This window comes from Curcuma longa, chromosome 13 (assembly GCF_044706935.1).
Source record: "Curcuma longa cultivar G26 ecotype Majalengka, Jawa Barat chromosome 13, ITB_CL_G26_1.1, whole genome shotgun sequence".
In the NCBI taxonomy this organism is placed as follows: Eukaryota; Viridiplantae; Streptophyta; class Magnoliopsida; order Zingiberales; family Zingiberaceae; genus Curcuma; species Curcuma longa.
In genome coordinates, this window is record NC_133873.1 from 6,832,428 (window position 1) to 6,858,503 (window position 26,076).

General features: G+C 38.0%; 3 protein-coding genes across 4 annotated transcripts; all 3 read right to left on the reverse strand.

The window, feature by feature from the left end:
- Positions 1 to 608: 608 nt before the first annotated feature.
- On the reverse strand, positions 609 to 2,248 carry LOC141844282 (alpha carbonic anhydrase 7-like). Its single transcript, XM_074732322.1, has 7 exons — positions 1,979 to 2,248; positions 1,692 to 1,909; positions 1,496 to 1,602; positions 1,330 to 1,432; positions 1,094 to 1,261; positions 949 to 1,002; positions 609 to 837 (listed from the first exon to the last, which is right to left on the reverse strand). The coding sequence occupies exons 1-7, from the start codon at positions 2,058 to 2,060 to the stop codon at positions 736 to 738; spliced, it is 834 nt and encodes a 277-aa protein (XP_074588423.1). The 5' UTR covers positions 2,061 to 2,248; the 3' UTR covers positions 609 to 735.
- Positions 2,249 to 3,072: 824 nt separating this feature from the next.
- LOC141844082 (nucleobase-ascorbate transporter 11-like) lies at positions 3,073 to 12,641 on the reverse strand. Of its 2 annotated transcripts, none has more exons than XM_074732079.1 (11): positions 11,934 to 12,641; positions 10,330 to 10,427; positions 10,088 to 10,258; positions 8,596 to 8,696; positions 7,043 to 7,178; positions 6,829 to 6,879; positions 6,448 to 6,735; positions 5,487 to 5,721; positions 4,938 to 5,218; positions 3,949 to 4,310; positions 3,073 to 3,444 (listed from the first exon to the last, which is right to left on the reverse strand). In XM_074732079.1, the coding sequence occupies exons 1-10, from the start codon at positions 12,592 to 12,594 to the stop codon at positions 4,092 to 4,094; spliced, it is 2,241 nt and encodes a 746-aa protein (XP_074588180.1). In that variant the 5' UTR covers positions 12,595 to 12,641; the 3' UTR covers positions 3,073 to 3,444; positions 3,949 to 4,091. The 2 variants fall into 2 exon arrangements, with proteins under 2 accessions (XP_074588180.1, XP_074588179.1); XM_074732078.1 differs by having other exon boundaries at positions 3,934 to 4,310.
- An 8,000-nt stretch (positions 12,642 to 20,641) lies between these two features.
- Positions 20,642 to 21,233, reverse strand: LOC141844105 (14 kDa proline-rich protein DC2.15-like). Its single transcript, XM_074732106.1, has one exon. The coding sequence runs from the start codon at positions 21,231 to 21,233 to the stop codon at positions 20,811 to 20,813; it is 423 nt and encodes a 140-aa protein (XP_074588207.1). The 3' UTR covers positions 20,642 to 20,810.
- Between the last annotated feature and the right edge of the window lie 4,843 nt (positions 21,234 to 26,076).

Genomic DNA, 26,076 nt, shown 5'->3' on the forward strand with positions numbered 1-26,076 from the left:
TGTAGGAGGATTATGATCGACCAGTGGTCGACCAACCGGTCGATCACGTGGCAGTGAATTATTAATTTTTTGGTCAAATTAAGAGAAGAAGAGGGGAGGATAAATAAGAGAGAGAATTTTAATATTTTTTACCAAGTGAATTAAAGAGAAGAAGGGGAGAAAATGGTAAACAGTACTTTTTCATGCTCAATCATTAAAATTTTTTATATTTCAATTTGAAATGTAAGGAAGAGAAAAGGAGATCTCAACATAAAAAGAAAATTTTATTTTTATTTTAAAATATTCTCATATTAACACATATATTTTTAAAAACACAAACTCTTATATTATAACCAACTCAACGTAAATCTTTTTCTCAACATGACAAAGACAGATCTCCTCCTCCTCCAATGTAAGATACTTATGCAAAGCATATGCGTTGTCTATTTTAAGGTCATCTGTGGAAGATAAATTGAAAAACACAATTGATCATGATGAAGAAAAAATTGTTCGACTTTATTAAAATTCAAACTCTTATCTTTTTATAAATAGTCGTAATCAATTTAATTATATCTCAAAAGTTTAATGAAAACTTTAATGAAATTGCTCTCACCGATACAGATAGAGGGTAAACAAGACAATGATATTTATTATCTGAGCAGCAAAATATCAATAACCGTGCCATACACGCATAACAACAAATCAAATCATAACGACGATCGACCAAAAGCCTCTTCTTCTTCTTCTTCTTCTTCGCTACGGATGAACCACTTCGACGTCTTTACGATGCCAAGGACTGTAAAACTGGACCTCCCGGCCATTAATCGCCTGAACCGGCCTTGCGTTCGCCTCTGCATCCTGTCAAACAACACAAAACCCTTCTGCAATGAATCTAATATTCTAACCATTTTTTAATTCTCTCTTTAATAATATTTCAAATCGAATTAAACAAGATCGAACTGAACTTACATCGTGCACAGCCTCTCTCAGCAAGCCGATTTGCTCCCTCGACACAGTTCTGATCTGCATTCATCTCATACAAAATTCACGATCGATCAGCAGCCTGCAGAAAACTCGATCGAAGCATGCGTTAATTAAGTAATTAATCAATTACCTTCTCGCTGATGGTCCAAGCGACTCCCTGATCACAAGGCGGAGTCGTCAGCGAGCCCAGGTACCTGTAGTACTTCCTGCTTCCTACTTTGATGTGCCGTGGATCCACAAACCCTACTGCTCTCCTCTCTTCTCTTCCATCCGCCACTTGCTGAATCTCCTCCATCAGCTGACAGTAAGACAGAAAGATCATGATCAGTCTAGAGATCTAGCTAGGTTTATCATCGATTCTCGAACCTCTGCGAGGAATGTGTCTGGCCTCCCGACTGTGTACAGGATGCCGATCACAGCTACACGCTGGTCCGCTGACACATGCACCATATGCAGCTCCATCGCGAACCTGCACGCCAGAAATTAGCAAAGAAACAGCATAAAAAGAAAGGAGGAGGAGGAGGAGGAGGACCTCTTTCCGTTGATGGTGTGCTCGGATGGGGAGTGCCAATGGGACTGTCGAAGCTCGAAATGGGTGTCATTGATGCGGATGGTTCCGGCTCCGCCCTCCCATTGCAGCTGCAGCAGCAGAGTCGAGTCGAAGGTGAGAGATCGATGTTGCAGGGAAGGGAAAGTCATGGAGGAGGAGGAGGAGATGAATTGGTTACCATTATGTCGTGGCCGCGGTTCCTCAGCGTGGCGTTGGACGCCCTGTAGCTCCGCCGGAGTCTGCCCAGGGCAGGGGAGACGCGGACCCTCTCGTGCAGGAGGTCGATGGGCGACTGCATCTCTCCGTTGTTGCACAGAGCCCATTCATGGCGGATCTCTCCCCAGTGTTCCGGCCCATTCGGGCTGCCTGCCAGGTAGCTGAACTCGCTCTCGTCCTCTGCGCAGCCTTAATTAGCTCATGCTGCAGCGCAACCAAAAAAGAGGGAGAGAGAGAGAGAGAGCCTACCGACTTCTTGAGCTGCGGCGAGATGGCTGAAGAGGAGGAGGAGGAAGAGAGCAGAGAAGGGCGATCCTCGAGCTTGCCTCATCGCTAGCAGTGGATGACTGCTCAGGGCGGAGTTTGTGGAGGACTTTTAAGGAAGGAAATCGTCGAGGAGTCCTCTGTTTTTGTCTGAATTGGAAGACCGGAGATGGTCCAAATTTGTCAACCACAAATGCTCAGATTGAAGAAGCAAAAGGGCAGGTGCGGGTGACGCCTGGCGCCTACTGTATAGAGATTTTTTTGGGGGCAATAATAAAAACCCCACCCACCAGCTCTCTTAAAATTACAAAACTAAGTGGTCCCTGGGCCCATGATGCCGCAGTAGGACATCTAAGTTGTAACTCAGACACCCATGATTCGATCTCCAACTACGGTATATTTATAAAAATTTTCTTCAAAATGAAGATCACAATCAAAGAATGCTGGGCGTCTGAGTTGGCTACTGTGTGCGCTTCCCGATTTACTCCTGATAGCCGGTGAAAAACTTCCGTAGGACCGAACCGGTCATCCCCAAGGATTGAGTCCATGAGACTGACTGGGATTATTTTTTTTTTTTACAAACCTAAGTGTATTATTTAGTCAATTTTGATTTTTTTACTAATCAATTCTAAATTATTTACTATTATAATTTCATAACTATTATAACAAATATTTAAAAATATTCAAATTATATCAACTACAATTTTTACTACAACATAAATATAATATGACCTATTCCCTTAATCTTAATAGCATTTATAAAAATACGTTGACCTCACCAATATTCACTGTTATAACTTAAACTTATCATATTTAATAATATTTATGTTATAATAATTACAATGTAAATTTATATAAGTCATAGAACTAATGTTTAGAATTTAACATATATATCCGTAGAATATAACTGTGAAACAGAATTGTAAAAAATTTAATATATATGATAAAAAATAATAATATCAAATAATATACTTAAAAATAATTATATCATTTTACAAAAGAACTGAATACTTTTTTATTCCAAAAAAGAAAGGCATGATTCCAAAAAAAAAGGGCACTTTTTTAATTTTTACCTTTTTTTTAGTGTTAATTAAAAGGACGGTCTTAAATTTTTTTAATACATATATAGTTGTCATGGCTAAGTAACGATGAAGAAACTTAGGAAGAAACGTTTGGACTTGCAAAACAGCGTTGAGACTTATGCAGAAACACATTAAAATTTCACTTACCATGACGATTCAACTCTGACGGCTAGGTCAATCTGAACCAAATCCCTGTCTTTTTGAATTAATTTCAGTTTGCAGAAAAGTCTCAGATGTTTACTTGAGATTTGTACGATGGGTACGAGAGTCAATTGCACAAGTCAACCATCCTTAATTTTCTTCTAAACCTTTTAGGTGGCTGCCCCAATGACTTTTCATTCCAGCTGCTCCATGGAAACGTCAAATGCGCTTTAATATCAAGGGGAAATAAGTCATTCAAAAAAAATAAAGCTTGGTTAGATTTTCCAATAGGAAGAAAAAGAAAATCATAGACAAGTAATATGTGAATTTCTTCTAACCTACTGTGGTCATAAGTCATTAAAATATGATCTTATGGTTGTATGGAAATTCATAAGCACATTTATTGTTTATATAGAAAATGAACATATAATTTCAACAAATCTGCCCTACACTAACCGACTCAACGTATAACTACACTATAGGTAGATAAAACCAATACAAAAAGAAAATCATAGACAAGTAATATGTGAGTTTCTTCTAAGCTACTGTGGTCATAAAGTCATTAAAATATGATCTTATGGTTGTATGGAAATTCATAAGCACATTTATTGTCTATAGAAAATGAACATATAACTTCAGCAAGTCTGCCCTGCGCTAACCGACTCAACATATAACTACACTATAGGTAGATAAAACCAATACAATTTTTCAATTTACCTCTTCTGTCTTTACCTTCATTTAGAATTGTAGCGTGAACCTTGCTGTTCAAACAGGCTAATCTTACGAGAACAATAGTCGGCATCCTCCCTTAGCTCGTGTGTATAGAATAGAGAGGAACGAAATAAATATAATCTCATTGTGTAAGAATGAGGTTGCTAGCCAACCCATTTAGCCCATCTGAACAAGGGTCTAACTTTTGCTGGCAAAGAATAGGGTTCGAGTGAAGTCGAATCGAAGTCTAGTGTACTTCGATCGGACCATATGTACACCCCTCTTTCCTGCTTGCCACCAGGAACCGTGTTGTCGAGTATGAAGGCCACAAACAGTGCAACCACCATGTTAAGAGATAACAGGGCATTTAGAGCAAAATTGAACTGCAAAAATTAGGAAACCTATTAGAGATGAAACTGAAGCATGAAATGGCATATTGAATAGTTATGATAAACTTCCATGCTCTTATTTTATCCAATTGACACTAGGACAACTCCCATTCAAAACAGAAAGAAAAACTAAATTCGTAGTGCTTGGCATATGATAAAGCAATCGATCTACTTGAATACAAGTAAATGTGTAATCTGAAAGCTTGTTTGGCAAAAACTCTGAAAAGAAATAATGCCAATTCTAGGGGTTGAAAGAATTCTCAAGAATTAGAACCCCAAATTCCACTAGACCAAGTAACTGTTGGTCACAGCATGCTATTAAACTCCAACATAGTCATACAAGTAATGTAGCAAAGGAAGTAGGGTGGGATTTAGAAATACAATCACTTATGATAGAATTGGGAAACAAGTGGCAAATCTTTTGAAAACGAGGATCATAGTTATTACGATCCATAAAAACTGTTGTCAACTAAAATGCCCCCGTCCATATAAACTGAAATATTTAACTACTTAAATGTCACAATTCAGTGTGAAATACTCAGTACCACTAGTTCGATAATTGCGATCTCAATAAGAAAGGCTTAGTAGGGTATGAACAATCAAAAGCGATGTTAAACTTACTCCCTCACTGCTTGTATGGACTGGACCACTTGATGCTGCTCCATAGGGCAAAAGATAGCTTGGTAAAATGAGAATGGAGTTGGGTTCATACTGTTGAAAATAGGCAGGGATGGTTAGAGAGATAAATAATGTGAACCCAACAATAATTATATTCCTTGAACTTCTTGTTTGTGTATACTGCAAAGTAGAAAGGCCTAGTGCAACTATCAAAGCCCATGTAAAGCATAAAACAGAAGCAGCCAAGGCAAGTGGAATAGAAGCCAGGAGAGCACCAACTTTTCCTGTCAAAGGAGAGAGTGAAAAATCAGAGTGTTGGCAAGGAATACTAGCATGTTTCTCATTTGCTTGCAGATTTAATGTCATTATGCAGGAATAATTACTGGCAATATATATTTGCATAGAGTTTAATTAAGAGATAAGAATCATAAAATCGAGACAAAATAGATGGGACAAGTACAGTTATTTAAGCTTTAATTATTAACATGGAGAGGAAACTGAGAATACTTTCATTAGACAATCATTTGATTTTTGCACAGAAAGCTACCTTACCTACAAATGAAAATAGAATCAATAGAGCTGCTCCAAGGTGCAGAGCCTTTCTGGATGCCATTCTAGTTATATCAAGAGTGTGTATATTCTCAGTCAGTGTCACTGATCCAGTTCCAGTTCCCCAGAGTCCTGCTAGTATACTTGTCAACCCTTCCATGCCTATTCCTCTGCTGACAATTCCAGGAGTTGGAGGCTTTAAGTTGACTAATAATGATGTAGCATGGTATGAGCCAATCTGGATGAAATATCAAATAAGAAAAATTAAATAGCACATTGGTTATAGGAATATGTGAGAAAGCAACAGGAAATATTTTTGGCTTCATTCTCTCTTGCATACTAACTTATTGCAAAAAAATTATTTCATATATATGAACATTTTTATGATTTTAACAATTATAGCATGAACTATAATAATTAAATCAGAATACATATTCGTTAAGAATGCAATAGATTAAGAATATGTATTTCTTAGAACAATGAAAACAGACCTTGGATTACTTATTCATAAAAATTCATGAGTAAAAAACGTATTCACATCATAAGATTCAGGACTCAGGTCGTACTTGGCCATTTATCCTTAAACTATCTAGGGCAATTCTGATTTTAATTTTAGAAGTTGCTGCATGATTTTTGAGCAAGCATATAACTAGCCAATTCGAGTTCAACTAATAAAATGGGATCCCAAAAACAAGAAAACTAAACCATTCATAGACACCCATATAATCACGTCTCCTACAAATAAACGGGAAGCTGTCTGAGTCAAAATAGATAAGCAGCATATTTCTTTGGTGGCATAAGCATCCACGTATTAATTATTGTAGAGTATCTCTAGACAAAAGTAAAAAAAAAAATCATATGTTCAAGTTTGGATAATCAAAAGATTTGAACCTTTAAGATGAGAAAAGTGCCTCCCCACCAACAATTAACTTTTCCTAGGGTAATTAACATGAAAACCACTTACCGAGTCAACTGATGCAACCAATGATACAATGACCATGATAAATGACGTCTTGAAATGGAAAGTGGGAGAGCCCCATTGGGATGGATAAGGAACCCTGACCCAAGCAGCAGTTCGCCATGCACTAGAAACATCAGTTCGACAATGCTTCATAATAGTTGCATGTTTTCTACATCCATCTGTTAATATGTTTGAACTTGGTACATTTGAATTGCAACCCTTGTAGTTGTAAGCTCCTCCTGCTGTCAGAAAGAATGCATATGTCCATACAATGACGACACTAAGTGGAACCTAATAATAGAGGAAGAAACCAGGCTTCTGTATTAGGTGCTGTACAGGTATACTCACGCAAATTAAAACAAAAGATGAGGAAAAAGGTGATACCGCATAAATTAAGAATAAACGGTTCCCAAATAAGGATAGTCTTCTGAGGTACTGCCATTACATCAGAAAGACAAGACATTCATGAATATTCTATAGAAATGTCCTTTACTTTAGTAAAAGAATGTCAAAAGGAGGCTTAATCATTGCAGCGGGCAAACTGCTAATCAAAGGAACATTCTACAGAAATTACCAGGAAGTGCTTCATAGTTCTTACCAGTGTAAAAATAAGAATCAATAAAATCAAAGGAATGCTGATCTCCACACAATTTCCAGCTTGAGGAAATGCTAAACTGAAATATGCCAATCCTACTGCAGCCACGGTTGGAGCAACTATGACTGGATTTATTAACCTGCAGAATTATAAGGAAACAGTAGCACAGATAAGTCAAGAAGGAACATATACTAGGAGAGGAATTATACTAGACATCATTGGCCTTGCCTACCAACAAGAAGACAATTTCTCCTGTTTCCTCCCTAAGAGCGTGTTTCTATTTGACATTGTTGATTCAGGTGTCATCGCTATTGAGTTGGGCCAAATAGATCTGACTATAACACAAGTATTAAATAAATTCTACTTTAGATTCTTTTTAGGATGATCTTCAACATAACACAAGTATTGTATATAGTAAGGCCGTGAATTTTTCATCGGTGGAGCATTCTGAGACCTAGGAGACTTTCCATGCGGTGTGTTTAGAGGATGTATGTGATCAAAAAGACTTCTCAAGGAACCTTTCTTTTTTTTCTTACAGGAAGTGCTAGAGGTGAGATTTTTTTTCACTTTTCTTCATCAGCATTGAGCTAGAATCTAAGAAGAATTGAGAGGTATTATACATGGGAGAGAAGAAGATTTCACTATATGAATTTGTAGTAGAGGTTATTCTGCATTTTAGAGGCATTGATTTTTGATCTACAAGGGCATAATTTGAGGCGATAGGAACCAATAAAGGGTGTTGGAGCAATCTTCAACCTTATACATAGATTTAAGGTCTATATAGAATATAAAATGTGTATTACTGAACATAGTTAAACTCATGTATTGTAGTTCTTTAATAAATGCAAGTGAGCAATATGTTCTTAATTTTGTTTTCGGCATGGTATATAATCTATCATATATCAGTAGGTTTTAGATTGGCTTGCTCACATGAATGATTACCTCTAGTACTTAAATACGAATAGTGATGAGATATAATGTTAATGATGAGAATATGAGAGGAGGTAACTTGTAAATATATTTAACAATCCATGTGGATATGCATGCATCCAAATTTTATGTAAAAGCCATATGTGAATTCTCAGTTATTATCTTTAGACTAAGCGAATACACTTTGAGAATTCAGGATAGTCATTGAGTATAAACTAAACTAAAATCTATACAATGTTTCATAATACATCAAAAAGTTTCAAATATTATGACACATGAATACCATATGTGTATGTAAGATCGGCCAAAATGACAGTGCGAGAAAGGAACCACACTTCTTCACTCTATGAGACCTGTTGAGATTAAGTTTACTCTTAAAATGCCAACGTCATAATTCTTTCTGTTATTTGGCATTTATATTCGGTGATAAAGGAGCCAAAGCATCTACCATTAGGGTAGATGATTTTTTTGTTTAAGCATTTTATTATTTCATTCATCAAAAACATTTCATAGTTCAGAATAACATACTCTTTTTTTTATGTCATTGGGTTCAGGTCAACCCATCATGAATGCTCCAACTCTAATGCTAATAGAAATAATATACATGAAATAGAAAATTACAATACCTTAGAAGAAGTGACATGAGGCCACTATAACCTAAAACAGCCTGAAAAACTGAGCCAACAACTATAGCCCCTTGCAATTCCCTCATTGTATGCTTAAACTTCTGCATTTGATCAAACAAAAAAGTTCCAATGATAATCAAACAATAGAACAGATAAAATGCAACGTTCAACAAGAAAACTAACTTCCTACATTTAACAAAAAAAAGGGCATACTTTTTCTTATTAAGGGCCAAACCATTTAACTACTGCTTTGATTGAACCAAGTAATCTACCAAACACCATATCAGACAACATGATTTGGATCAGATTAAATGAAAATGGATCATATCAAAAGATCACAATCTATTTGTATGAAAAAAAACTCAAGATTCCTAGCACTAATCTCGAGAGGAACTAGAACAGAAGTGCAAATTGTAATTAAAAAAGATATTGTCTACCAGTTTGTCTTATTTTTTATGGATTATATACTTTGTAATACCGCTCACTGAAAGTAATTGGTAATATGACATATTATTGAAAGTATCAATAGCTTAAATTTCAATTTCACATCTTATTGAAAATATATATTGCAACTACTGGATGTGCATAAAATTCTGACTAGGAGAATTTATTTATAGGTCAATGAGAGTTGTTACTACAAAAAAAAAATTTTATCACTTAGTGTCTCTCCACAGCTTGACAGTTGTTTTTTAATGTATATCCCTTTTTGTCTGATTTCATAGATATTTAGCTGTTTCTACTTGACCTATGTATCAATAACTTATTACCAATTTTCTCAGAAAAGCTTGGGAACTGTTAATGTATATCAAATGCATCAAACATTAATGACAAAATTGTGCTATAAATTAATAGAACAAGAAATTGAATCAAGAAACTATATTTTTTAGTAAATATGTCATTCAATCAATTGACCCATGCTAATAGCAAGTGAGCTTAGTTGGGTCAAGCCGCAAATCAACATGTAATATAAGCAATTGATCTACCAGCCCAACCAATGAACTGAAGCTTGAATGACTACCATTTTGATAAATATCCAAATAATTGTTGATAAAAGTGGATCCACATGCTAGCATGAGAAGGTTAACAATCTAGAATAATGGAAGAACATTTTTCACGAGGATGCTCTCAAATTCATGATCTGTTACGATATTATGCTAGAGAATGATTAAACAGATGGACAACTCTAGAAGCTTTGCATTGAGAAGGTCTCAGTTACATATTAATATTTTGGCAATTATAAGTCTCATTTGATAAGATGCTAAAATTGAAGGATGGTGTTTCATCAATGATAATTAGTTATACCTAACAACCATCCTTTCTCAAAGATTCCCTTCAAGGAGAAACTATGGTGAATAAAATAGCCAACTGGTAGAAGAAACAAAAAGGCTTGGAATTTAAAATTGAACTAAATCTTGATAGAATTTGCTACAAATCACTAGTGGATGATAATAAAGACAATTAACAGAACAAGTGAAAGGAGACAGAAACTTACATTTTCACTAAGATTTCTATACTCCTCTGAATTAATGATTACTAAGGCAGGAGCCAGATATACAAAGGAGCTTCCCTGGACAAGTGGAAGCCTACTACCAAAATAAGAATGCATTATTGTTGTAATGCCAGAAACTAGTAGCATTGTAGAAATGACAGCAGCTGTCTCCTCCTGCCATTCTAATTCTAATTACATCCGCTAACTTTGTGCTCAAATGTGAGAAACACAATAAATTGACTTACATCAGTGCCTCCCATGATTGGTACCATGATCAAAGGGATGAACACAAGTGAACCAGCCAAGGATAAGTAATGTTGTATTCCATAGAATATCAGGAGCACTGCTAACAGATCCATACAATGGTTAGTTGTGCACAAGCTGAAATTTGTATAATACAGCAGAAGATCCAGTTAAAAATTCACATGCCCTAGAAATGCTATCAAGAAATGTTAAACAAGATAATAACTCGTTCTTGACTTGTTCAGACAATTACAACAACAACAACAACAACCAAGTCTTATCCCACTAGATGGAATCGGTTATATGGATTTTTCTACGCCATTAGGCTCCATCCATTACTATATCATCATTTATATTTAAATAAATTTTATCTTGTTTTATTGTTGTTAACCAAATCTTTTTTGGTCCTTTTCTTCCTCGTTTGATGAGTGTATTTGTCGTAGTTTCACATCGCCTAACTGAAGCAGTTATTGGTCGTCTAAATATATGTTCATATCATCTTAAACGTGTCTCTCGGAGTTTTCCCTCAATAGATGCAACTCTGATTTTCTCTCTAATGCTTTCATTTCTTATTCTGTCCACCCTCGTATGACCACACATCCATCTTAACATCCCCATATCTGCAACTCTCATCTTCTGCTCATGTACTCGAGTCATAGCCTAACATTCAACGTCATATAACATAGCAGGTTTAACCGTTGTTTTGTAGAACTTCCTTTTAAATTTTAGAGATACTTTACGATCACATAAAACACTCGATACTCTCTTCCATTTTAACCATCTTGCTTGTATTATATGTAAGACATCTCTCTCAATCCCTCCATCGTCTTGCAAAAATGATCTTAAATACTTAAAGCTTTCAATCTCAAGTAACTCGTCATCTCCTATCTTAACAATTATCTCGTTACGTCTAATATTGCTAAATTTAAATTTCATATATTCTGTTTTTACTATACTAAGTCTAAAACCTTTCACTTCTAGTGTTTCCCGCTAAGATTCTAGTTTAACATTTACTCCTTCACGTGTTTCATCTATCAAAACAATATCATCTGTAAAAAATTTTAAGACAACCAAATGTGCAAGTTTAACAGATTTTAATTTTTATTTTTTTAAAAAAAGATCTTTGGATTTTAACTAGTTTTTACAAAACAAGAAACACAAGGAAACCAAAGATATGGGGAGATATCTCCACTAGTAAATGTGAAATGTCATAAAAGAAAAACATCTGGTTAATTGAGTAGGAACAAGTTTCCTTAGCTCTCACCATCATCTTTATGGATGAGATTCAAGCAAATTCAGAAAAGAGCTTTCTATTCATTCCTCATATTTAAGAATGCAACTAGTTTGTATTTCATGTTTGATGTAGAAAAAGTAAATGCCATGGATCCAGTTTTCTTCATAGCAACTGCTGAGACATTGATAACCATTAGAAATTGCATAAAGAGGTCAATCAAAGTAGCTTCGTGCTGTATAGAGGTGGTTTTATCCAACTTTTATACACAGAAGCAGGTATGCAAAGATTGCATATGCGAACTAACTAGGTGTGCTGGGGATCCAACTAAAACCAGAGCTATTTCAGTGTCAATTTGAAAAAAAAGGGACTTACTAACGCCAGGGCTGTCGGTAACAGCAGTTTGAAAATCTGACGGCTGCTTGTGCCCGGATGGACCCTCAGACTCCTGATCGTCCGAAAAGAAGTCGATTTCCACTCCCTTTTCATCTTTTTCTGCTTCCTCCTTTGAATCTTTGTCGGGCTTTACAGGAAACACTGGAGCAGAGCCATTACTGTGTCCATTACGCACCGACCCGTCACTCTTACCTCTCAAAAGAGGCTCATGTCCAGCCTCCCTTCTCTCATCCACAATCCCGACTCCCCCCGGCTCGATCCCAACTTTCCTCTTTTCCTTCTCAGCCCTCGGAGGCGCGGGGCCGATCTCGACACCCCCGTCCTCCGCCCCATTCCTCCCCCGTCCCACTACCGGCTCGATCTCATGCTTCCTGGGAATCCCATCCCCCCGTCGGCGAATGCCGTTCTCCAAATCCAACCTCGCGGGGGCCTGCGGCTCGTCGGCAGAGTCCTGGTCGCTGAAGACGCTGGCGGTCTCGCCCGAAAGATCGGGCTTGAAGCCGGTGCGCCTGGCCCAGGACTTGAGCTCGCGGGGGTTGTGATCCGTCCTGGGGACGAAGGGCTCCATCCGGGGCGGCCAAGGGCTGGCCCTCTGCCCCCTCCCCGGCGGAGCTCCCGAGCTCGATCCAGACGCGTCCATGGCTCAAGGGGACGAGATCGGGGGAACGGAGGCGGAGCGAGGAGTAGAAGGTAAGGGATCTGAGAGGAGAGGACAGGGAGGTGAGCGGGGAGAGCGGTGAGTCTTTTTCCAGTAACTTTTCTCTTTCTTTTTCTCCGATCGGAGCGATTAATTTACTACTGGATTTGGTAGAGACGAAGTTGACTGCGTGAGCGAAGTAACTGAACGGAAGGCGAGCACGGTGGAGAGGAAGCTCCTGATTGGCTGTTCCCATCACGGTACGGATTACTCTTCCGCTGAATTCAGTGGAGAACAAGTATTGAAGTTGTGTGACGGGTAAGGAATCTCGTGTCTGTGCTTCCTGAACCGTGACTCGAAAAAGACACAGAAGAAGAAGGTGAAGATTCTGAATTCCGATGAACATGCGGCCACGTGGCTGTTGCGTGTGTGTGTTTTTTTTTTATTAGTTTGAAAAATGACCGTTGTGGAAAATTGGCGAAGGATATATTCGATTCAAAAAAGGGGAATAAAGATCTGAGTAAATAATTAATTAATCAAGTATGAAAAATTTTAAATTTAAATATAAAATATATATATATTCGATTAAATTATAATATATATATATTTATTACCATTAATATTTCTCGATTTGAATTTTATATATTTTTTCATTTCACCATTTGAATAAGGTTCTCCTGTATGACCAATGGAATGCCGAACTCAGATGAGGGCTTCCACCATTTGAATAAGGGAGGGCGAGTGGAGGTTGATAGTCTGCTTTTGAGTACCGTTTCCCAGCCAGCCGGTTTACCTTTTAAAGAAAAATTGACAATTGACATTATTTACCAGAAATTGAAAGAAATCGAAGAAGGAAGACATGGAACATAAGATTGTAACAGAAGTATTTCTGTCCAAACATAAATAGAACAAGAGAATGGAACTACGAAGGAGAGTCGGCCGACGAAGGCACGGGGGGCGCCTTTTTCTCGCGGGGAATGGACGCCGACGGCTCCCAGAGATTGTGTGGCGGCGGCGCAGCGTCTAGTACGGGCTAGGGAAGGTAGGGACCTTCGAAGATGAGTCTGTTGACGAATCCAGGGGGGCGCCTTTTTCTCGCGGGGAATGGACGCCGACGGCTCGCCGAGATTGTGTGGCGGCGGCGTCTTCTCGTGGCGTCTGGTACCGGCTAGGGAAGCTAGGGATCCAATAGCGATTTTCGCCCGACGCCGTGGAGCAAATGAAGATTCAGCCGCGCGATTTTGGATTTTGGGATTTTGGAAAACGCGGGATGAAAGTTTGTTTATTGCTAGCGCCACGCTGTCGACGGAGATGCACAGTGAAACTTCTCGCCACGTCAGATGTCGCGGACGGCTCGCGGAAATGAGTTGCGCAGTATATCATTTCTGTATATATATATATATATATATATATATATATATATATATATATATATACGGGAGAGCTATCCTGAGCACCGTCGTCCTGAGCACCCGTGAGCACCGGAATCCCGGCCGTTCATCCGATCGCGCGATCAATCTCAGCCGTCCATTGCACAGTGTTTCTCCTCGGACCTCCGCCGCTTCTCGCCGCCCGTTCATCGCCGTCCGACCACCGTCGGCCGCCGGACCGGGCCCGTTGGAACCGCAACTCGCCGGCGGTCCGGCGGTGGCCGGATTCCGGCCGCGATTTGGCCGGAATCCGGCCGGATTTCGGCCGGAATCGGACAACAGTGTTTCGGCCGGAAGCGGCGCCAGTCACTGCTGCCGTGTTTCGGCCGGATTCCGGCCCAATCCGGCCAGAATTCGATACCGGAATGTGCGCCGTCGAGTTGCGGTTCCAACGGATCCGGTCCGGCTGCCGGCGGTGGTCGGACGGCGATGAACGGGCGGTGGAAGCGCGTGAACGTCGGAGGAGTGCGCACGCGGTGCGTAAGAATCCGGTGCTCAGGATAGACGAACTATATATATATATATATATATATATATATATATATATATATATATATATATATATATATATAATTATAGATGATAATAAGATATTTGGATAAGGTATGAATACTTCAGTAAAAAAATAAAATTGATTTCACATGATCAATTGTTGAGATTTAAATTCTTGTCCTTTTTCTGCATCTCTACTTCGTTATAATCAATTCAACTATGCCCTAAAGATAATAAAAGTTGATTACTTTTCTCTTCTGTAGAAGAAAGTTGATTACTTTTTCTTCTGGATAAGGTTGAATCTACCACCCTAGCGATTCCACACGGTCGGTCCCACAATCATCAGTGAGGAGGTAAATCGAGAAATTATAATTAGCCACGACGAAGGAGGGTATTGTCTCAGTTTCACCAAAATTAAGAAAGTTGATTATTTTTCTTCTGCAAAAAGGTGAAATCCGCCACCTTAGCGGCCCCACACGATCGGCTCCACGACCATTTATGAGGAGGTAAATCGAGAAACTGCAGTTGATCATGACATAGGAGGATATTGTCTGACTTCGCTAGGATTCGAATCCTTATAACAGAAAATTGATTATTTGATAGATATAAGGATGGAGATGAATATAATAAATGAAGTTGATATGTAATCCAATCTGACTCATTGTCATCTCTATGAGTGAGTTGATAATATACAACAAAGAGATGATAAAATACCAAGGAAATAAGCTTATCTAAAGTCATCGACGAATTTTAAAGAAAACAATTTTAATGAAATTGATAAAAATAATATTTTGAAATAGTTTTATTGGTATATTTTCATAATAAAAAAAGGATGAGATGTATTTTTACCTGTTGTCGCTATTAAAAATAAAAGGCATCATTTTAATCTTTATCTAAAGTGATGCCTTTATTTTTTTAATAATATTTTTTATCACATATTAATTTAAAATTTTGAACAATCAAGCCATCCATTCATGTATCTATTTTCATCCGAAATATTAGCATTAGCGGATTGTCCACTTGACTTATGCAAATGACATGCTGCTATTAGTCGGGGGTGATGCCCTTCAATAACTATATTGACTTTAAATTTGACAATTTGAGGTGAAATGTCTTGCCTTGAAGCTGTTAGGACCTTGTAAGTTAGAAGGGGGAGGGGGATTGAATAGCTTCACTTGATCAAGTTTGAACTTTCGTCGATAAAGAATCTTCACTACACACCCTCTCAACTCAACAATGCTAACGTAAAGGATTTACTAGGTATCCGCCTCCTTAAGGCGACTAATCCAAGGATCTTCATTCAGCCCACTCTTCCACTATATCTTCTCCTTCTCGGACAAACCCCAAAAGCGGAGAAACCTTTTTACGACAGATTACAAGTTGTATACAAACAAACAAGCAATAGAAGAAAGAAGAAGAGTAAAAATGTTATACAAAAGTGATGAGAATGCTTCTTCTTCTTCAAGGGATTGCTCCAAGCTTTGTAGATGAACACCAACAGGTTTCTTGATCACTAGAGCACAAGCACTTGGAGCATAAACAATGTTGAGTTCTACCTCCACGAGTGGCTTTTCACCATTTAAACAAGTTCAGTTTTTATGTCATCAGTCGACTGGTTTTACCATAACAGTCGACTATTTAGTCAAACCTAGAAAACGGCCACTGAATTGCTGGAGTCACGTCTGATTTTTATCGAAATTCAAATTTCAATCGACTGATGGGAAAAATAAGTCGACTGGTTTTATTTCAGTCGACTGATGTGAAATCCAGTTGAGTCATTTTACCTTCTGTTCGCTCCCAGTCGACTGAAGTATAAATCCAGTCGACTGAAGTGTAAAATAAGTCAACTGGATTTTAAAATCAGTTGACTGACACCAGGATTAAGTGGCTGAAATGAAGTCTTACCGAGTTCTTTTCTCGCTTGATCAAGAGTTTGGTCGTCGATCTTCTTGATCTTCATTTGCCTTACCCTATAAGGACTTTCTCATGCCAAGAGCTCACCTCTTGGATTTCCTCGCTTGATCAAGAGTTTGGTCGTCGACTTTCTTGATCTTCATTTGCCTTACCCTGTAAAGACTTTCTCATGCCAAGAGCTCACCTCTTGGACTTCCCTTTTGCCTTACGTCCGGTCTTCTCACCCACAAGAACTTTCCTCCATTTGCCTTACCCTTGTAAGGACTTTCCCGTGTCAAAAGCTCGCTCCTCGACCCTCTTCGACTTCCCTTTTGCCTTACGTCCGGTCTTCTCATCCGCACGGACTTTCCTCCATTTGCCTTATCCTTGTAAGGACTTTCCCGTGCCAAGAGCTCGCCTCTTCGACCCTCTCGGACTTCCCTTTTGGCTTACGTCCGGTCTTCTCACCCGCAAGAACTTTTCTCAATTTGCCTTACCTTGTAAGAACTTTCACTCATCAAGTGTTCGGTCAACCTTGACCCACTTAGACTTTCCTCTTGCTAACTTCCATATTGGACTTTCCATCTCATGCAAAGTGTTTGGTCCTCTATAATCCACTTGGACTTCTCACCATCAAGTATTCAGTTAACCTAGACTTACTTAACATTTTATCAACATATTGATCAAACATCAAAATCCAACTCGAGTCAAACCAAGCTTGGCCAACTTGGTCAACATTGACCTGAGGATGATTGCACCAACTAGTAGGTCGGGTGGACCGAAGGGCAAAAAGTTCTAGTTGCGACTAGGTGAGAAGTCCTAGTAGGTCGGGCGGATCGAGGGGCAAAAAGTCCTAGTTGCGGCTAGGTGAGAAGTCCTAGTAGGTCGAGTGGACCGAGGGGTAAAAAGTTCCAGTTGCGGCTAGGTGAGAAGTCCTAGTAGATCGGGTGGATCGAGGGGCAAAAAGTCCTGGTGGATCGAGGATTCAGACATCAAACGGAGACTTTCCGTTTGAGGGGGGCCTGTGGTCCTTTGTTTGAGGGGGGGATTGTTGGGTTGCAAAGGTGCAAACACAGTCCCGCATCTAAAACACATGGAAAAGATCATGAGTTTAAAAGGATGAAAGATATCTCCATTGGTATGAGACCTTTTGGGGAGAGCCCAAGAACAAAGTCATGAGGGCTTAGGTCCAAAGTGGACAATATCATACTATTGTGGAGATATTTTGATTCCATTGGTTCTTACAGAAGCAAACTCAAGAAAGTCCTATATATACATAGCACGAGTGGATAAGCAAACAAGGAGGATGATTCTTTATATCATTGGTTTTTAAGAGGATAGATGTCTTTCAGATACTTTTTATATATATATATATATATATATATATATATATATATATATATATATATATATATATATATATATATATATATCCTTGATTTGTTGGGTTTACCACGTATAGATATGAGTTTGTATATAAATAGGTAAGTACCATTTGTAATGAAATACGAAACAAGCTTTCTATTTTAATTGTTATCATGGTATCGACTGTTTATATGGAGTGCCATACTAATTATTCTCTTGGTGATTCTAATGTAGTTTTCAAACTTAACAGATCTCTTTATGGTCTTAAACAGACACCGTGAACATGGTTTGAAAATTTTCACATGACTAGTTGTTCAATTGGTTTCCAACAAAGTTCAAATGGTTACCCTCTGTTTACTCGTCGCTCCTCTCACGGTATTATAATTCTACTTTTTTATGTAGATGATATGGTCACCACAGGTAGTGATCTATAGGGAATTCTTGAGTTTAAATGGTTTCTTCATGATTCTTTTCATATGAAAGATCTTGACACTCTTACTTGTTGTTTGAAAGTGTTGTATTCCTCTCATCGTCTTTTTCTCGCACAATGCAAATATATTGAGGATTTGATCAAGCTAGCATAATAAAGTTTGTTCAACTCCTATGAGACTCAATTTGATCGCTATCTCAAATGCACTCGTGATCATGGACTTTTTTCCCTTCCAACACACCTCTCACTTTATAAGCATTTTCTGATGCTGATTATGTAGGATGTGTTGATACTCATCGCTCTACGATAGTTTGGTGTGTTTTTCTAGGTGCCTTACCCATTTCATAGAAATGTAAGAAGCAAGAAAGTGTATCTAAATCTTCCACCAAGGTTGAGTATCTATCTATGTCTTCTATTTGTTTTGAAATTGTATGGCTTCGAGATCAACTTCTTCTGTTTGATCTTGATGTCACTTGTGTCACGATTCTATTCCTCTTTTTGGAGATAATACAAGTGCCATTAGCATTGCTACTAATCGAGTCTATCATGAGTGAACCAAACACATTAAGGTTGATTGCCATCACATTTGAGAATTAGTTCATGATAAAATTCTTCATCTTGTTCATGTCTCATCTCACAATCAAGTTGCTGACTTGTTCACTAAGCTGGTATCCTTTGCACACTATGAATATCTTGTATGCAAATTTATGCATGTTGACAACCATCATCAATTTGAGGGGATGTCAAATGGAGAATATCTTGTTGACAAGCAAGGAAGACAATGTTAAACATAGAAGATCTTGCCAACAATCAAGGAAGACAATGCCACCTAATATTTTGGGATTCAAATTGTATATTTTCTTTTTTATTAATCCCTAATTTGTTGGGTTTAGCATGTATAGATATGAGTTTGTATATAAATAGGTAAGTACCCTTTGTAATGAAATATGAAATGGGCTTCCTATTTCAATTGTTATAAGGGATTCAACTAGCATCAAAAAAGTTCATAATTGCAAATTATAGTCCATTCATGGGCTCTTTGATAAGGAGATTTAACTCATGAACAAAGCACACCTTATCCTATGCTGGTTAAGCTCAGCTCATATCTTTTGTGTTACAGGAAGTAAAATACTTCTAAATGTCCATTTTACCATTTGCCTAGTGGTTTCATTGATCGTATATACAATGTATACAAGCATTTACGTGGACTATTAAACATCCATCCATTGCATGGTACGAACCTAAGGAGGCAGGAATGAGTTTCAAACCATCTGACACTGCTTCTATAGAAGATATGATACTTTATCATATAAATTCAATCACTACCTCATAGATGTTTATTTATAAATCCCAGATTCCCCGGCCTCTCATCAATAAGTACAAAGATTCATACTAGTCACAATTAGAACCCCAGAGATTGTAGCACAGTAGTTGATATCATAGTTTAGTCAGGCAAGACGGGGGGGGGGGGGGGGGGGGGGGGGTACAAAGGGCATATGATCACTTTAGAGGTGCTAATTCGAGGTCATGAGCAAAAATAGTATGAAAGAGCTACCTGCAACCGATCCTCATCTTATGGATATTGGTGTATAGGAAGTTTTCTACCGACCATCAGGGTAAATTGAGCCCCAGAGGAGGAGTAGCAGGAACATGTGTTCTTCACATATGATCTGATCAAGCAATTATGGAGGAAGATCGATGGGAGGTGTAATGAGACAAGAAGATGCCCAACATCCTAGGATTGTCAGTTCACCATGTTGAAAGAAAATTTAGTATAAATACGCACCTTATCATGTTATCGATAATTCACTATGTGAATAGCAAGGAACTACTGTAGATTTATGAGTGTGACGAGGTGGTTTTCAAAAAAATATGAATATATATATAGCTATACATTCATATTATACATTTACATTTTTTAAAAAATCAAATTTATATTTCTAAGAGCATAAAGAAGTGAATTTAAAATTATTTTTTAATTTTAAAATATTTTTATTAACCTAACAATCTAGTCATTTTAATTAATTAAAAAATAAGACTATATTCTCGTTCCCATATAAATTTGAATATTTTTTTGTATGCTCTAAAGAACATATATCCAATTTTATATATTTTTTGTTTAAAATATAAACATAAATTAATAGTACGATATCTAGAAAACAAATAAAAAATGTTTTTTTCCCTAAGCTTATTCCTTATTATAAAACATAAGTACTCGTGGTTCAATCCCTAGCTACGACGTATATACATAAATTTTCTTTCAAATAGGGAGCGCAATCAAAGGATGCTGGGTTTTTGGGCTGACCACTACGTGCACTTTCAGATAAATCTTGATGGTCAATGATAAATTTTCGTAGGATCGGATCGATCACCTTCAAGGATAGTCAATAAGACTAACTGAGATTTATTTTTTTATTATTATTATAAAACATATATAAAATTGATCGTCAAGCAGAAACATCATTTCATTGCACTCAAGAACAGTCGAACATACAGCGAAAGAATAGCACACTACTAAATCCAGCAGAAACCAAATAGATATTGCTCGATCGAAAAGGACATGAGTGGATGTTCAAGACGACGGAGAGGTGGAGGTGCACGGTCGAAGATCAAGGGCACTGGAACTCGGAGGGGACCTTCTTGCCGCAGTAGTTGACGAGGAGGCTGAGGTTGATGGGGACGTTGAGGTTGATGCCGAGGATGTTGGCCCTGAGGGCGGTGCAGAGGCAGACGGCTGCCTCGAGGTCGAGCAAGCCGTCGATGAGCGTGCAGCAGTCGCAGGGCTGCTGCGGGAACTTGCCGACGCCGAGGGTGATGAGCCCGTTGAGCACGTTTTCGCAGGCCGCCAGCTTGAGGGTGTCGATGGGGCACTTCCCGCCCGACGAAGGCGTCGGCGTCGGCGTCGGCGTCGGCTTCGGCGTCGGCGGGCAAGTGCCGCAGGAGCCGGCCAGGTTGAAGAGGAGGAGGAGGTTGAGGGCCAGGAAGAGACCCGCCGACGCCGAGCCACCGCTGCCCATGGCTAATACGTACATAGCCGCTTGCTTGCTCACAATCAACTGATGCATTATTCCTTGGGTGAGGAATGGAGTATTTATAGAGGGGGGAGAGGAATTACGTCGAACAGCTGCTGTGCAGAAACTGACAAGAACTTGAAGGGGCCAGGGAAGGCTGCTGCATGTGTTGGGACGATGAATCGGTGGGCGAGCTGCAGCGCCATTGGTTTTGGCAGGCAAATCATGCATGGGATGCTTTGTTCATCATGCCAATGTGAGTTGCATCTGCAGGTGAAAAAGGAGGTGAGGTTTATGCATGGTCCTTGTTCATCATGATAGGGTGATATCATACCCTACAATAATCCCTGGATGAGTTTAATTCTACTTTGCAGTGATTAATTATGATTTCTTGATTTACTTCTTCACATATGATCGGTTAAATTTGATGGAATCCATATATATCTTAACAATGGTATAATATTGTTTACTTTGAGCTCACGCTTTCATGGTTTTATTTTTGGATATTACCAAAAAGGTCTTGTACCAATGAGATATTTTCTATCCCAACAAACCTGCCCACTTAACGGTCCCAACGGACCCCTTATTAGGAACCCCACCACATGGACCCACTCTGATACCACTGTTAGATCTGATGGAATCTATATATATATATATCTCAACAACAGTACGATAGTGTCCACTTTGAGCTCACGTCCTCATGGTTTTGTTTTTGGATATTACTCAAAAGGCCTCGTACCAATGAGATATTTTCTATCTTATAATCTCAGGATCTTTTCCATATATTTTCAATGTGAGACTTTGATTGTTATCCCAACATGATCATCAAATCGATCATATAAAATCGCTGGAGTAACAGATTGAAGTGGATGAGCTTAATTCAAATTTTTTAAAGATGCTTAATTATATTTTTAATAGTACAATTAAAGAGTATAATCATTATAAATTTTTTATTTAATCTATTAAAACTCACTCTTTCACCTTCAAAGTCTAGTCCACCTTTAAACCTTTACTTCTTGGATCTGCCACTGTGCTTGACACTTAGGATTTGAGTATGTGAGAGTTCGAGATCATTCGGTCCTTAGCACTCGAGAAGAGTTTCAGATTGTTTGATGCTTTAACACTTGGGATTAGGTGATGTGGATTCGGCGGGGTAAACTTTTAGAGATCATAATTTTTGAGACATGGTTAGTTGCTAATTGAAGCTCTTTTAGAAACCTTTGATATCAGATGCAATTTGTACTAATTCACTTTTGATCCCATTAGATATCGTTTAGTATTTTTTTAGAGACTCCAAAGATATTTTTTACTATTTATAATAATATTTTATTTTTAAAGATTGAGGATATTTTTAACATTTGTAAGTTAGAATTTTATTTTAGATCTATTTAAACACATAGTTAAGAGATTTAAAATAGTTTTGGATTAATACTATTTAAGTTTTCTTCTCTAAACATGAGTTTGATTGTTTATTTCATTGTATTTTTTGATAGAATCAATAAGTTGTAAAAATTACTTCTGGTATTCGCGTACGAATCAACGGATTCAATAATTTTTATTACATCACTAGTGCACAGGGGAGTGCAGAATGTTCATGGAAGAGAGCTTAATACGAAGATGAAACATTTTAGAAAGAGATGATTGATAATGAAGAACCTTAGTCGTTACAGAGAAATGAATATTAGAAAGTGAAAATCATTACTCGATAGAAAAGATAAAAAGGAGACTCATAATATGAGAGCTTAGTTTCTCTAATTATCTTTTTCATTTCAAAATATTTTTCTTTTTTTCTATCGCGGAGATTCATTTAAGCATCGAATAGATCACGCCCAAATAGTCCAACGTCCTATATATTCAGAGATAACAAGATAGTATTTTTAACCTCCGAAACATAGTTGAGTTGGTTATGACGAAATACAGTTGTTGAAGTGGGAAAGGGCCGACTCTCGATGAAGTCGAGGTAATGTCCTTCTACGTCATGACCAACTGCAGCTTCTTGATTTACCTCTCCACAGATGATCATGAGACCGATCATATAAAACCACTGGAGTGATGAATTTCACAAGAGATAACAAATTAGCCTTACTTGGCAATGAATATTCAAATTTCACAGCAACAATAAGGAAAGAAACTATATGTCCTAACTATGATTAAAGGATTATGATCAAGATTAGGATTAGACAGAAAGTAGCAAGAATAAAGGGTCATTAACTTTTGGGAGACCGATCACGTTATTATGTACGATGAATCATTGATAATGTCAATTCTTATAATCATCCATAAACATGATAGACTCACTACCTAACTTATATATCTCTATTTGCAATATAGAGATATATAGGTTAGGTAGTGAGTTTATCAATTTAGATTGAACTCATTGGATGGATCTATCCTGTCAAATAATTTAGATGGATTATCAATCTATCTGCGACTCACATGAGTTGATTTACAAATTGAGAAAATTTATTTATTTATTTTAAAATTTAAAATTAAAATAAAAAATTTAATGTATTAGTGGACTTGATCAGTCTAAATCACAATTCAAGTTTAAAAATTTCAACTTAACCAATTTAAACTATAATCCAAACTTAAAATGTTTAATATTTTTTAATTTTTTGATAGATATGTAGGTTGGCCCACTTAACTCGCAATCCGCCTTTTATTAGATTGAGTTGAGATTTTTTTTTGCCCCCAGGGTATAGCTGAGTTGGTTACGATAGAGTAGACTTGCAGAAGAGGATAAGAATTTGAATCTCGGTGAAGTCGAGCAATACCCTCCTCCGTCGTGATCAATTGTAACTTTTTCAATTTATCTACTCACAGATGGTCGTGGAACCGACCGTGTGGGGCTGCTGAGATGACAAATTCTATTTTTTTTATAAAAGAGTTGAGATTTTTTAATATATCAAGTTGGTAAATCGATCCGTCTAATCTCATCATATCATGAAATTTTAATGAGTTAGTACATCCTATTATAAAAAAATGATAAATCTCAGTCAGTCTCATGGACTCAATCCTTGGAGATGGCCGGTCCGATCCTACGGAAGTTTCTCATCGACCACCAGGGTAAATCGGAAAGCGCATACTGCGGCCAATTCAGATGCCAACATCCTTGGATTGCTTATTTGACAGCTTTATTCATAATTAACTGCGTTAACTCCGATCAAATCAGTCACAGTGATCAGTTAGTTTGTAGAGTGAGTAGTCCGAACTCTAAATAGTTCTCGGTGAAATTTTGATCATTGTCGTAGAGTGAGAATTCATTGTGCTGGGGAAAATTAAATGAAGATCGATGAATGATAATGATGAGAGTAGTACGCCCGTGACCAGCTTGCTCATATTCATGATGCATGTCAGTATCAGACTCTGGAGTGAGTTGTAATTGTTTGTCCAGTTTTGCCATTGCACTGAGCTGTCCAAGGAAAAGTGTCGGGTCATTGTTGGAGTCGGACAGGCGAATACGTCTACAAGTTCCCTAAAGATAGATAGATCGACAAGACGCGACGTGATGCGTTGAATATAAAGCTATTATACTGATCAATCTAATAATCAATATAAAATAAACTGTCATTTTAAAACTCGATCTCTTGGCCCCTCGACTACTCAATCACTTGACTAATCGATCTCTCAACTTTCCGATCTCTCAGCCTCTCTGTCACGTGGTCTCTCGGCTCTCAACTTTCCGATCTCTTGACCTCTCGATTTTTCGACCACTCAGCCTTTCGGCTTCCTGATCTCTCGGCCTCTTAGCCGCTCAATCTTTCTGCCACTTCACAGTTGGACAATTCAACAATCCGACTCTCAGATAATTCAATTCCTTAATCGCTCATCCTCTTTGAGTCTCTCAGTCAAGTGGCCCCTTGACCTCCTTGGTCTTCGAGCCCCGTCTCAGCTGCCACCCTTCGTCTTACATATGTAGAAATTACTAAAATTTCCTAAACGTGTGATGCCTACAAAGGGGGCAGGGCAATTACGAGATTGTCAGGCTTGATTCCTTGAATACATTCCTACACTTGCATATAGCCAAAAGGTAAGAATAATCAACAATTGTCATGCCACAGTGCAGTTACGAGGTCGGCAAACTTGGTCCCCTAGATGTCTCATGTCGGAACCCCATGTTAGCAATTGTCAGAGTCGGTCTCCTCGAGCCCCAGCAAATGGTCTCCCTCGAGTCAACGTGGAGATGTCTTTCCTGTAGGTATATAAGTCCTCCAACAGGTATGAGAAAAGCTCTCAGCAATTTCAACAAGTACATATACTTGTCTTCTTCTTTTTCTACACTTTCATCATCTTCCACTGATACTAACTTGAACATCGGAGTGGTATGTCAGAACTCTCCGGTACCAATCTAACTCTTTCGCTCAGTCTACTTTCATGTCTCTTCGCCAGCGGAAGTGAGGTCTTATGTGAGTCAGATACTTTGTTGGCTGGTGACTTAGCTTGATTGTCCACGATATTCGATCGGAACAAAATCAATCCGTCATATGACCAGACAGAGTGGGCTAGTCCATTATCTTGACAAGTTGGGAAATCTCAAACCCAACTTAATATAGGTTGCGGATTAGGTGGGTCAACCCACAAGTATATCAAAAAATAAAAACATATATAAAAAATTAATATTAAAATTTTTAAATGAGATTGTGATTTAAATGAGTCAAATTGAAATTTTTAAGTTTGACTTGTGGTTTAAACATGTAAGCCCACTAATTCATTTAATTTTCTACTTTAATTTTAAATTTAAAAAAATAAAATAAAATTTCTAATCTGTGGGCCAACTCAAATCCGTCACAGACCGATCCACGTAGATCATGAGCCTAGGTGGATCGGTCCATCTAAATCTACTTTAAAATGTATTGATAAAATT